Consider the following 12,911-nt stretch of genomic DNA (forward strand, 5'->3'; position numbering starts at 1 on the left):
GGGGGCCAAATTTGGCATTCCGACCCTCACCGTCTGCAGCTATGGGTCTGGCCGCTGCAGGGCCCGACCCACTGCTGACTGATTGCACAGACACTGTCTGCAATACTGTACTGAATGCCAGGGCGCCTTCTACCAGAGTCCAGTATGAAAACAGGTGGAAGTTGTTTTCTGCGTGGTGTTCGGACAGGGGTGAGGACCCAGTGAGCTTTTCAGTTCCTAAAGTGCTTGAGTTCCTACAGTCGCTCCTACAGGACGGCCAGTCCCCCGCTACCCTGAAGGTATACGTGGCAGCCATTTCCTCTCGACATGCTTGAGTTGATAACAACATGGTGGGGTGCCACAGACTTGTGTCCCTCTTTCTAAAGGGAGCTTTGAGGCTACGTCCTCCACAAGCGCCTAGAGCTCCAGCATGGGATCTGCATATAGTGTTGGATGCTCTGTGTTTACCTCCTTTTGAGCCCCTGGCACAGGCGGAACTGAAGTGGATGTCTGCAAAGACTGCTTTTCTACTTGCCATCACTTCAGCAAAGCGTTTTGGGGAGCTACATGCCCTGTCCGTGAGTGACTCATGTCTGAGGTGGAATTCCGATGGCTCAGGGGTCACTCTGTGGCCGAATACAGCTTTTCTTCCTAAGGTTCTGTCACCATCAAACCTTAATCGACCGATCCATCTGGTGCAGTTTACCCCCCCAGAAGGCGAGGGGAAGGACAAATTGAGGCTGCTGTGTTCTGTGCGGGCTTTAAGAGTCTATGTAACTGCAGCCGCGAGTATAAGGTGGTCAGAACAGCTGTTTCTCTGTTATGGCAGTCCTAAGAAAGGCTGCGCTCTCTCCAAACAGCGGCTGTCTCACTGGATTGTGGATGTCATCACCTAGGCATATAAAACAAGTGGTCAACCCCTGCCATCCGGGGTGAGGTGCCATTCTACTCGGGCTGTCTCTACATGGGCAGCCCTGCAAGGTGTGCCCCTGGAGGCCATATGTGCTGCGGCATCATGGGCTTCATGGAATACCTTCTCCAGGTTCTGTCGGGTGAATGTTGCCACTTCCCATCCACTGGGTGTGGTCCTGTTGTCCGGGTCTACTGCTTCCTCTCAATGAGGTATGTATTGGGATTCCTCGTGACTTTGTTGTTATGGGTCATCCAGTGCTTAAAGCACCGTTTTGTGAGAAGATTCTGCAGGAACAGATTCTCTGATGTCACCGGGAGATATAGGTTATCCAAGGTCATCAGGGGTCACAGGTGACTTTGTTGGTATAGATACTCGACCTGCACATGCGCGAGATGGAGACATTCAGTGCTTAAAGCACCGCCTCTGGCGTTCAGGAAGGATGAAACAGAACGAAAGTTATGTATGTAACTACGGTTCTATGAATCCTGGATGACCGCCAGAGTGTTCTGTCACTCAGAATCCTTGTGGTTTCGTGATAAGATTCTGTAGAAACAGATCCTCTGATGTCACCGGGAGATATAGGTTATCCGGGGTCATCAGGGGTCACAGGTGACTTTGTTGGTATAGATACTCGATCTGTGCATGCGCGAGATGGAGACAGTCAGTACTTAAAGCACCGCCTCTGGTGGTCATCCAGGATTCATAGAACTGTAGTTACATACATAACTTTCGTTTCATGGGCTAGATACATCCCAGCAAGCAATAGTCGTGATTTAAACGTATTGGCTATATTTAGCTCTGATTTAGTCTAGCTACATGTAACCCAAATCTAGCCGATTTAATTCTGAAATTGATTAAATGTAATTTTCGCCATTGCAGATGGCGTGTGGTATGATATTCAATCACGTATGGAGAGTCAACAGTAATTAAAATATGTTTATCTCCATTTTTTGGACATGGTCTCTACATAGCCGTATAACTGATGATGTCTACACTTTGGCTATGGTTAGATGTCTACCAAATTTTCACTGACAGCCCAAATTCAGCCGTGATTTAGCCTAGACGTCAGGTCTTCATGTAGACGGCTATTAGACGTTTTTTAAACCAAAAAATGCTTGCTGGGATACAAGCATGGGCTCATTACTTAAAGAATACATTATATAACACATAAATTGCTTAACTAAAGTTAGATGTTTTACTGTATACCATAAAACATTATTTTGTATCAATACTCACCCCCTGTTGCTTGGAATATCCAACAAAAAAAGTTATATTCCATAAATAGCATTAGAGCAGTCAGCTTGCCACTCAAATGACCTGCTAGATGTCACGTTAGGCTCGTTCGAGATGAGCCAAGCCTGTGCAGATTTGATCACCGGTGAACGCTGCACAATATATGCCAGTTAGTTTTGTGTCCGACTTCATCCTGACTTGCTCTGACGTCATCCAAAAGTGGACAGCGATAATCTCGCGAGAGTGACGTGGCCACAGTTTTTACGGCCAGGCTCTACAGTTGCTCTCCACTGACTGTAAGACCCGGAGCATGATGGGAAATGCCTGGCTCTCACCTGATCTAACAGGTGATTGGTTTGGTATTGACTCAACAAGATGTTGAATTTCAGATATTCAGATTTTATTTGTCTGATTTGAAGGTTTATTCTGTGAACGGAAAAGATGTTGTGTGACTGATGGTGAAATTTAGTTGTCAGAGACTAAATACATTCATCATAAACTATACAGAGTCTACTGTATATTAACATTGGACTGTTGTAATTATTGAAGTATTACACAGCGTTACAAAGACTTGTGGTCAGTGGGATGTGAGGATTCTTAAAATAACATCTGTACAGATGTGAAGTCCTGACTGTATCTGACCGATCTTTAATGAAAGCTGTTGTCTTGTATTTTTTCCCTCTGAAAATATTAACCTTACAGTCAAGACACAATTTATTTAGCCTCTGTAGGTCTGCTCAGCTGCTCTGCAGCAGCTAACTGATATGATGCTAATTTACATGAGAATTCTTGTAAAATGGAGGTTGAACCATGAACATAAATTACAGATTGCCTGTAAAGCATTTTAATAACTCAATAATAATAATAATAATAATAAACTTTATTTATATAGCACCTTTCATACAGGGAGGTGTAGCTCAAAGTGCTTTACAACAAAATAAAAACAGACAAATACAATTTTAAAAAAACAAAAAAAAAACAAGTGCAAATCCTGCACAATGAAACCAAGAATAATATAATATGTAAAAGATAAAAGTAAAACAGCGGAATGCATGGAAGTAGATAAAAAATGTGAACGATGGGGATAAAAATCAGGGAATAGTGACTTAGTTGAAAGCAATGTTGAATAAATAAGTTTTCAATTGTTGTTTGAAAATGTTCACAGAGCTTGTATCTCTTATATCCTTGGGTAGTGAGTTCCATAATTTTGGTGCATAGTTAAAAAAGGCTGAGCTGCCAATTTTCTTATTAGAGTAGTTTGTATTTAAAAAGCCGGCAGCAGAGGATCTAAGAGGCCGTGAAGGATTATAAAACGACAAAGAATTAGTAATGTAGGCTGGTCCCAACCAGAGCATGCGAGCGGAGCGGGTGAAAATTTCCGCTCCTCGCTCGCAGACCTGTCATTTTGCCCTGTTCGTCTGCTCCGCTTGGTTCAGCGCATTCTTCGCTCCGCTCCGCTCCATCATAAATTTTATCCCGCTCCACTCGCTCACCACTCCGCTCAAAACAACTGCATCGTACTACCCTAACCTGTAATCTTCTATTCACAAATAAAACGGGGTCTGCCCATTTTTCCGACAGCCCATTGGTCCGACATCCCATTGTTCCGACCATATTAAACCCATTGTTCATGATGCCCTGTGGTTAAGGTCTGGTTAGGTTTAGGCACAAAAACCACTTGGTTAGGGTCAGAAAAAAAATCATGGTGTGGGTTAAAATGAAAAAGAAAGTGGTAAACACATAAGCCGTGAGCCTGCTTCAACTCAAGCCTTTCCCAGCTGACCCAGAGCTGGTCGCAGCGGACCATCAAGGCAGAAATATGCCCGCTGGGAGCCATTCAGCACCGCGGAGAGCTCCCCACACGACCCCGACCCCAGAGTTAATAACAGGAGGTTATGGTGTTTCATTCTCTCCTCTCTATGACACTTGTATCTCGACCAGTAGCCTACTTTTTTTGCGTTGCTGATCCTCTATGGTACACAAATAGGCTACAGTAATAATCACATATCGAAACAACGGGACGTCTGACTAATGAGAGGTCGGAACAATGAGAGGTCGGAACAATGCTACGGCACCAATAAAACATGAGCTTGGTAGATTCTCCGGGGAAGCCCCTCATCTCTCCCCGCAGTTAGGGACCGTTCTACACGGTACCGCTGGCAGGGTGGAAATAGTCAAAGTGTGGAGGAGACGGACCAGGTTAAGCGGCCGACCTCCGAAGCCCTCTCGCCTCTCCCCGCAGTTAGGGACTGTTCTCCACGGTACCGCTGCTTCTCTTCTCAGTTTCTTTTCTGAAGTACACAGTAAACTCCATAGTTTTGAAAGAAAATAGTGTGGGTGTGCGCAGGTGCAAAGATGCATTCTGGATGGGGCATGAGCGACCGGAGCGAAATTGGAGCGAGAGATAAGGCTCCGCTCCACCTTTTAAAAAAATAGCCGCTCCTCGCTCAACGCAAAATCCTCCCGCTCCCCGCTCCGCTCTGCTCACATGCTCTGGTCCCAACCCATTAAGAGCCTTAAAAACGAGTAAAAACTTTAAAATCAATCCTAAAAGATACTGGAAGCCAGTGAAGGTTAGCTAAAACTGGGGTGATATGCTCTCTCTTTCTTGTTCTAGTTAACAGCCTGGCAGCAGAGTTCTGAATTAATTGTAATTTGTCAATGGATTGCTTTGGAAGACCAGTGAAGAGAGCATTACAGTAGTCAAGTCTGCTTGAAATGAAAGCTGTTTTGGTCACCTTCTTTATGTGAGATTTAAAATTTAGGTCTGAGTCAAGGATAACAGCCAGGCTCGTGACTTCAGATTTAACCTGCACAGCCAAACTGCCAAGTTTGGAAAGAATTATCTCCCGTTTTGCTTGGGGACCAACTAATAAGATTTCGGTTTTGTCACCATTTAATTTAAGAAAATTGGTTTGCATCCACTTGTCTACTGCAGCCAATCCAGATGTTAGATGACAGATGGATTGGGTCTAGTGAAATATATAGTTGGGTGTCATCTGCATAGCTGTGGAAATTGAGGTTATGTTCTCTGTGTCATCACCTAATGGAAGCATGTACAGTGAAATATAAGAACTGGAAACTGACAATACACTGATATATGGGTCTGATAACATTTTTAATAAATCGACATCACATCAGACAGGATGTGAGTGTTTCTGTGACTTCCTGTACGGACTGAAGGCTGCTGGAAACTGTCGGGAAACTGTCCGACTTCACCGCAGCTTTTTGTCACCGCCCCCGGCTGCAGCTGTCTGCTCTTGTCTACTTTCCAAGCAAGGCACAGTTCCTCTCAAATGAGCCTATTGTCTCAGGAAAAGAATGATTTTGTCGGAGACAGACAAAAAAACAAAAGGAGAGCGTAATTCATTGCATTTTGTCCTTTTTTTTGTGAGCTGCAGACACTGCTAGAATCCTGGGCTGTAGGTAGAGGAGTTAGAAGCCACAGATGTAAAGGAGGATGGTGTTCCTGAAGAGCCAGCTGCATTAATGGTTGACCAAGTTAAACTGGTTGTTGTACTGGTAAGTGACGTGACGGAGGTGTCGTCTTCTCTTTCTCTACATGTACGAGGACCATCTAAATCGGACTCAGGTCGAGACCTCTGCAAGCCAAGGCCAATGGTGCATTCATCCGCTGCTTGGGTGGTTGTTCTTCAGAGTTCAGTGTGTTAATGAGATGTGGCAAGTTTTAATGTGGAAACAACATGGACACTACAAAGAAGATGTGTTGTATTTTATTGCTCAGAGCATTTAAACAACACATAGATTATAAGACCAAAGGAAACAGATCGGGTGAGCCATGAAATATGATGGGGTCAGTCATTCTTCAGATTTTTCTAACATCATGTGAATGCAGGACAAGGCTGTGGAGGTTACTGAGATGGCTGCAGTGCTATGTGCCTCAAAGAAGTTTACATTGCCTATGTGGGATGCGGAAATGTGTTAAAGTGAATATTAGCTTTATTGATGTAAACTTATACATGACTGGTACTGCAATGAAGAGGAGTTTTGTGGGGCGGGCAGCACGAGCTGTCAAATGTGCATGTCCTTTGCGGAGTGTTACAGAGAAACTCACACCATGTTTTGGTAAATGAATGAAACCCCATGTGTGTAGAGAGACGTGAGCTCTGAGTTTCAGAGTCATTAAGGTCACATGTGAGCCGTTGACCCACCTGGCCATTGTCTGTCGTTAGGGTTAGATGGGTCCAGGTGTGAATGGGTGTTAAGGTGTCTGGGGAATAAACTTAGGACTGCATTGTAAGTGGTGTTGTAGGCCACTTTCTCTGTTTAACAGTGGTCATTCCAGTTTGACGTAGATGGCTTCTTTCACTCTTCTTTCAAACCATTTGTCTTCTCTGGCCAAGATGTGTACATTGCTGTGCTGGAAGGAAATGTGCCCTCTCCTTTAGATGAAAGTGGACAGCTGAGTCTTGACCCAAGGAGCTGGCTCTCTTGTGCTGTGCCATGTGCTTGTGGAGTGGTTGTTCTGTTTACCCAGTGTACAATCTGTGCAATCCTGGCTTCATTGAACTGCATACACTACTCATTACTCAATAATGTAGTGTTTGCTGCTGTATATAAATCAGCTGAGCAAACCTGTCCTCCTCAAACAACAGAAATACATTAAAAACATTGGCCCAACAGTCAAAGACAGAACAGAAATACAAGACAAAGAATCCTCAAAACCCACTTACTGCAAGTCTCTGTGTTGCTAAATACTACAGTAATTAAAACAGTCCAATATTGATATACAATAGACTCTGTTTAGTTTATGATCTAAATGAGTGTATTTAGTCTGACTACTAAACTTTACCATCAGTCACACAACATGTAATCTGTTAAGAGAATAAACCTTCAAATCGGACAAATAAAATAAAACTCTCTCCAATTCAACACAAATGAAAAGTTTATATAAAACTTCATATTGTTGAGTCAACATCTAAACCAATCAGCTGTTACGAGGCAGGCGTTTCCCATCATGCCCTGGGTCATGCAGTTGGTGGAGAGCAAAAGCAGTGCCTGGTTCTAAAAACTGCAGCGCCTCAATCTTTTGAGAATATCGTTATTCACTTGTGCACGATGTCAGAGCAAGTCGGGATGAAGCTGGACGCAAATCCAACTAGCATGCGTTGTGCAGTGATCAGCTGTGATAATTCTGCCTAGGCCTGGCTCATCTCGAATGAACCTATTATTAACAATGTGGCAAGGTTGCAAGGCACTGCCATTGGGAGGTGCCGTTGCCATGAGGGGGTGTACTTGGTCTGAAATAGTGTTTGGGTGTCTGGTGCATGTCAAGTGACATCCACATGAATGTTTCCAAGTAGAACATTGCATTGTAGAAAGGTCTCAAGTCCACTCTTAAATGTGGAGACAATGTCCGCCTCCTGGACTTAAACTGCAAGATGGTACCTCATAAGAGGTGCCTGATGGCTGAAGGCTCTGGCTCCCATCCTACTTTTGGAGACATCAGGAAAAACTAGTAACTTTGCATTCTTGAAGTGCAGTGATTTGTTGGGATAATATGGTACTATCTCTGAGATATGATGGAGCCTGACCATGGGTCATGAAAACAGCATATTCTGATTCAATATTCTAAATAAGACCTTCTTTTGAATGTAGCGTTTTCTGATTAAGACATGGGACATGCCGGCATTTGTCAGGTTTTAGGAGCGTTCCTTGGAAATGTATACAGCACCTTTAGAATATGCTTCTCAATTGGGGTGTTCACCGCAATTTGCAACCCACAGCATCTTACCTTATCATCAAGTGTTGTTTTGTTTTTGTTTTTTTTTAAAGACAAAAACAAGTCTTGAAATGTGTTTTACTGCCCAGACTTCCATGTAGAGTTTATTCAAATGCATGAGTCTCACTTTACCACCTTGTACTTTCATTAGATTGGAGTCTTGTTTGGATCAACCAATGGATTCAAGCAGTGTCCATGAAGTGATCAAGTATCTTCCCTCACCACTACCAGGTGAAGAGATTTTGTTGCTAGTAGTGCATCTGTAAGACAGTCTGAAAAAATCTGAGCTGCAGTTAATGTCAGAAATCAAACCACACTTTAAACATGTTGTTTCATTTCCTCTCCCTCTCAGTCAAACATTACGATGCTGAAACCACTGAACCAATCAGTTGTGGTCTTCAAACTTTGGAGGAGCTGTTGTTGTGGAAACGAAGTGAGGCAAACCCCTTCAATGTGGCAGTAGTCCCCCTGGCACCTCGGGAGCCTCCCCTGACTAGTTGTCTACGTCGGACATTGGTGTCTCATGACATGATGGGTGGCTACCTAGATGACAGGTATGGATGCATAGTTTGGGATTAAAAACTTGTAGTTTTCTGGTCATTGAGACCTCTGCTTCTTAAAGTTATACTCCCTTCCTTCGAGCTCATGACTCATGTACAGTTCACAAGGATATTTCAAGACTTTGGGGCACTACTTGGTGCTATAGGTAGTGTACACTTCATTGTCCAAAATGCATGCACGCCTGAACACAACTCTGATATATGACTGTTGAGCATGTCATTCCAAAGCCGTGTAACATGTAACTTTTGTGGAAGATGTTGAACCTGCTGCAGTGATTTACTCTCATTCAAACACAAGAGCATCAGTAGGTGATCAGGTCTGGACATTGGATGGGGTTGAAGTGTGGGCTCTGGCTTTGTATACATATGTTAAGGCTGTCAGCATTAATGCGTTAATCACGATGCAGTTAAGGTCTATACATAATGCCTTTTTTTATATGCTTTTTTTTATGTGATTGCATTTATCTTGTGCTGCTATTTTGTCTCTTCAGTGAACCCTTACTTAAAGCTATAGTGCGTAACTTCTGTCACCTCCCAGCATTATTACAACTAATAAGCCGGCGGCACTTCTATGTACACAGAGTAACATTCGCCACACACCGTGTACACAGAGTAACACTTGCCAGTCGCCACACACCGTGTACACAGAGTGACACTGGCCAGTCGCCACACACCATGTACACAGAGTAACACTCGCTACACACCGTGTACACAGAGTAACACTCGCTTCACACCGTGTACACAATGCTACACAACGTGGCGAACACCAGGCTGCTAACATTACATTACGTTCATAGCACCATTTCCAAGAAAATAATAAAGTACTAGGTCCAGTACATGTAACAGCAACACATAGTACTCATAATACCGTAAGAAACCTCGGAGTAATATTTGATCAAGATTTGTCTTTTAATTCTCATTTAAAACAAACCTCACAGACTGCATTTTTTCATCTGCGTAATATTGCGAAAATTAGGCCTATCCTGACCCGAAAAGATGCAGAAAAATTGGTCCACGCTTTTGTTACCTCTAGGCTGGATTACTGTAACTCTCTATTATCAGGTAGCTCTAGTAAGTCCTTAAAAACTCTCCAGCTAATTCAGAATGCAGCAGCACGTGTACTAACAGGAACTAAGAAACGAGATCATATTTCTCCTGTTTTAGCTTCTCTGCACTGGCTCCCTGTAAAATCCAGAATTGAATTTAAAATCCTACTGTTAACTTATAAAGCTCTAAATGGTCAAGCTCCGTCATATCTTAGAGAGCTCATAGTGCCATATTATCCCACCAGAACACTGCGCTCTGAGAACGCAGGGTTACTCGTGGTCCCTAAAGTCTCCAAAAGTAGATCAGGAGCCAGAGCCTTCAGGCTCCTCTCCTGTGGAATCATCTTCCTGTTACGGTCTGGGAGGCAGACACCGTCTCCACATTTAAGACTAGACTTAAGACTTTCCTCTTTGATAAAGCTTATAGTTAGGGCTGGCTCAGGCTTGCCCTGTACCAGCCCTTAGTTAGGCTGACTTAGGCCTAGTCTGCCGGAGGACCCCCTATAATACACCGGGCACCTTCTCTCCTTCTCTCTCTCTCTCTCTCTCTCTCTCTCTCTCTCTCTCTCTCGTATTCTATTACTGCATCTTGCTAACTCGGCCATTCTGGATGTCACTAACTCGCCTTCTTCTCCGGAGCCTTTGTGCTCCACTGTCTCTCAGATTAACTCATATCGCAGCGGTGCCTGGACAGCGTGACGTGTGTGGTTGTGCTGCTGCCGTGGTCCTGCCAGATGCCTCCTGCTGCTGCTGCCATCATTAGTCATTAGTCATACTTCTACTGTTATTATACACATATGACTATTGTCACACATTGATACTGCCAGATATTAATACATACTTTCAACATATTGTACCACAGTAGCCAGAACTAGAACTATAATATTATTACTTTCAATAATGTTGTTGTAAGCTACTGTCATTACCTGCATCTCTCTCTCTCTCTCTCTCTCTCTCTCTCTCAAATTCAAATTCAAATTCAAATTCAAATGGCTTTATTGGCATGAGGTAACACTGTACATATTGCCAAAGCAAGCGTTTGGAATTCAAAATAATAATAACAATAAAGGAAAACAATATTTACAATAAATTTGTTATAATCTATACATCTCTCTCTCTCTCTCTCTCTCTCTCTCTCTCTCTCTCTCTGTCTCATTGTGTCATGCGGATTACTGTTAATTTCTTATGCTGATCTGTTCTGTACGACATCTATTGCACGTCTGTCCGTCCTGGAAGAGGGATCCCTCCTCAGTTGCTCTTCCTGAGGTTTCTACCGTTTTTTTTCCCCGTTAAAGGGTTTTTTTTGGGGAGTTTTTCCTTATCCGCTGCGAGGGTCCAAAGGACAGAGGGATGTCGTATGCTGTAAAGCCCTGTGAGGCAAATTGTGATTTGTGATATTGGGCTTTATAAATAAAATTGATTGATTGATTGATTGATTGATTGAATTGACTTTGTCATTATGGGGCACTGAGTGTAGATTAATGTGGAAAAAAAAATAATTTAAATGATTGTAGCATCAGGCTGCAACATAACAAAAGTGACAAAAGTGAAGGGGGTCTGAATACTTTCTGAATGCACTGAATCTACTATGTAATGTCATGCCATGCTCTCCTTTGTTGTCAAGGTTTGTCCAGGGCACCAATGCAGAGGCTCCATATGCCTTCTACCACTGGCAGTACATTGATATTTTCAACTACTTCACACACAACCTGGTGACCATTCCTCCTGCTGTGTGGACCAATGCTGCACATAAACATGGAGTCATTGTTCTTGGTGAGTGAAAAGGCCGAATATAGCAGAACCAGGCCCAATTTAGTAATGCTGGATATTATCATTTGATATAGAATTTGATGCACGAATATTTCAGTACTGTCTTAATCAGGCTTTCTGTCTTCATGTTTAAAATGTTCCATTTCCCAGGGACTTTGATCACTGAGTGGACTGATGGAGCCGCAGTGTGCGAGGCCTTCCTAAAAGATGAGGAGTCATACCGGGCAGTGGCTGATAAACTAGTCCAGATCAGCCACTGCTACGGCTTCGATGGCTGGCTCATTAACATAGAGAACTCCCTCAGTGTGAGTGATACTTCTAAACTGGCCATCACTTTACTTAGACTGATATTCTGTGCCCATAAATAAGCCATACACTGAGATACTCAGTTATGATTTTGATTTTCTAAATCAAAATTTGGAGGTCATAAGTTAAAAATTAAATTTACCAAGTCAAATTATAATTTACGACATCTAAAAATAATAACATGCTTAGTCTTTACTTAATATGAGTACTTTTATTTTTTTTATACCTAACTCTCCAGCATAGATAGGGTTTCTTCTTAACTCCACTCTCAATTTGATTTCCTGTTAATCATACATTTCTGTACTTTGTACAGCCTTAATGTGCCCCTTATTTGGATGACAGCCACTTTGTGTCATTTATTTGCTTAGCACAGCCTCTAAATTCATGAAAGCAATTTGGTTTGCTTTCTCTTAATGTAAAAATAAAATATGTGTAGCTTTTATAAGAACAAATGGGTTATTGCTCAAAGGCAAAAGAATTCTATTACAGTGCACTAGTACAATTAGAATTAAACAAAGTAATATTCCTAGCAACTCCATTTTGAGACCTGTAGACAGATCCCAGCCCATCCACATTAACTTGCAATTTTTACTTCTTTGTACAAATATTTTGAGGATGAAATATACTGAATTTTGTGATCCCTGTCTATTTGTCCAACACTACCAGCAGGTCAAAAATGTCACTCAACCTGTGAAGTATTTCACCATTTGAATATATATATATATATATCTATATCTTAGTTGTTGAATGGACTGCCATTAAATGTGGTACACAGACATTCAGGATAGGATTAATTACAATGGCTTTGGTGACGCTTTGACTTTTCATCTAGCGACACCATTGGGTCACATTTTAATGTGTCCATTACTTGAGTTTACGACCAAATACTTGCAGAACTAATGACATGCCCTTCATCCTCAGGCGGAGATTGTGTTCACTGATGATTATCAAATGTTAGCATGCTCAACATCACACATTTTGTCGTGGCTTTCTCTTTAACATCTTGATATTTACCATGCTAACTGAAGCATGCAATGTCCTGCTTGTTTTGTCCCCTGCTGGCAGACGGATGCAGTGAAGAACACACCTTTGTTCCTGCGCTATCTGGCAGACCAGATGCACGAGCGACTGTCTGGCAGCCTGGTCCTGTGGTACGACAGTGTGATCGAGAACGGACGACTAACATGGCAAAATGAACTCAACCAGTCCAACAGGTAGAGACATCGGTTCCTTTATGGTTTGAAAACTTAAAGTGAAACAGACAACTCCAATTTTTCCAAGTGGTATTATTATTGGTGTCAGTGTTGCAAGTTTTCTTTGCTGTTTTCATCTGAGCCTTGCCTGCTCTGAGGCTCTTTTTC

General features: G+C 42.6%; 1 protein-coding gene across 3 annotated transcripts in view; it reads left to right on the plus strand.

Annotated features, from left to right (window-relative positions):
- Window positions 1-12,911, plus strand: part of engase (endo-beta-N-acetylglucosaminidase) — a 49,922-nt gene that overhangs the window by 6,707 nt on the left and 30,304 nt on the right. For 2 of the 3 annotated variants that reach the window (XM_033644744.2, XM_078161383.1), the window contains exons 2-6: window positions 8,020-8,099; window positions 8,221-8,422; window positions 11,099-11,247; window positions 11,395-11,549; window positions 12,616-12,764. In XM_033644744.2, coding sequence (XP_033500635.1) covers window positions 8,020-8,099; window positions 8,221-8,422; window positions 11,099-11,247; window positions 11,395-11,549; window positions 12,616-12,764 — 735 coding nt within the window. The remainder of the gene's footprint in view (window positions 1-8,019; window positions 8,100-8,220; window positions 8,423-11,098; window positions 11,248-11,394; window positions 11,550-12,615; window positions 12,765-12,911) is intronic. The other variant, XM_033644745.2, reaches the window with a different exon arrangement.

This window comes from Epinephelus lanceolatus, chromosome 18 (genome assembly GCF_041903045.1).
Source record: "Epinephelus lanceolatus isolate andai-2023 chromosome 18, ASM4190304v1, whole genome shotgun sequence".
Classification (NCBI taxonomy): domain Eukaryota; kingdom Metazoa; phylum Chordata; class Actinopteri; order Perciformes; family Serranidae; genus Epinephelus; species Epinephelus lanceolatus.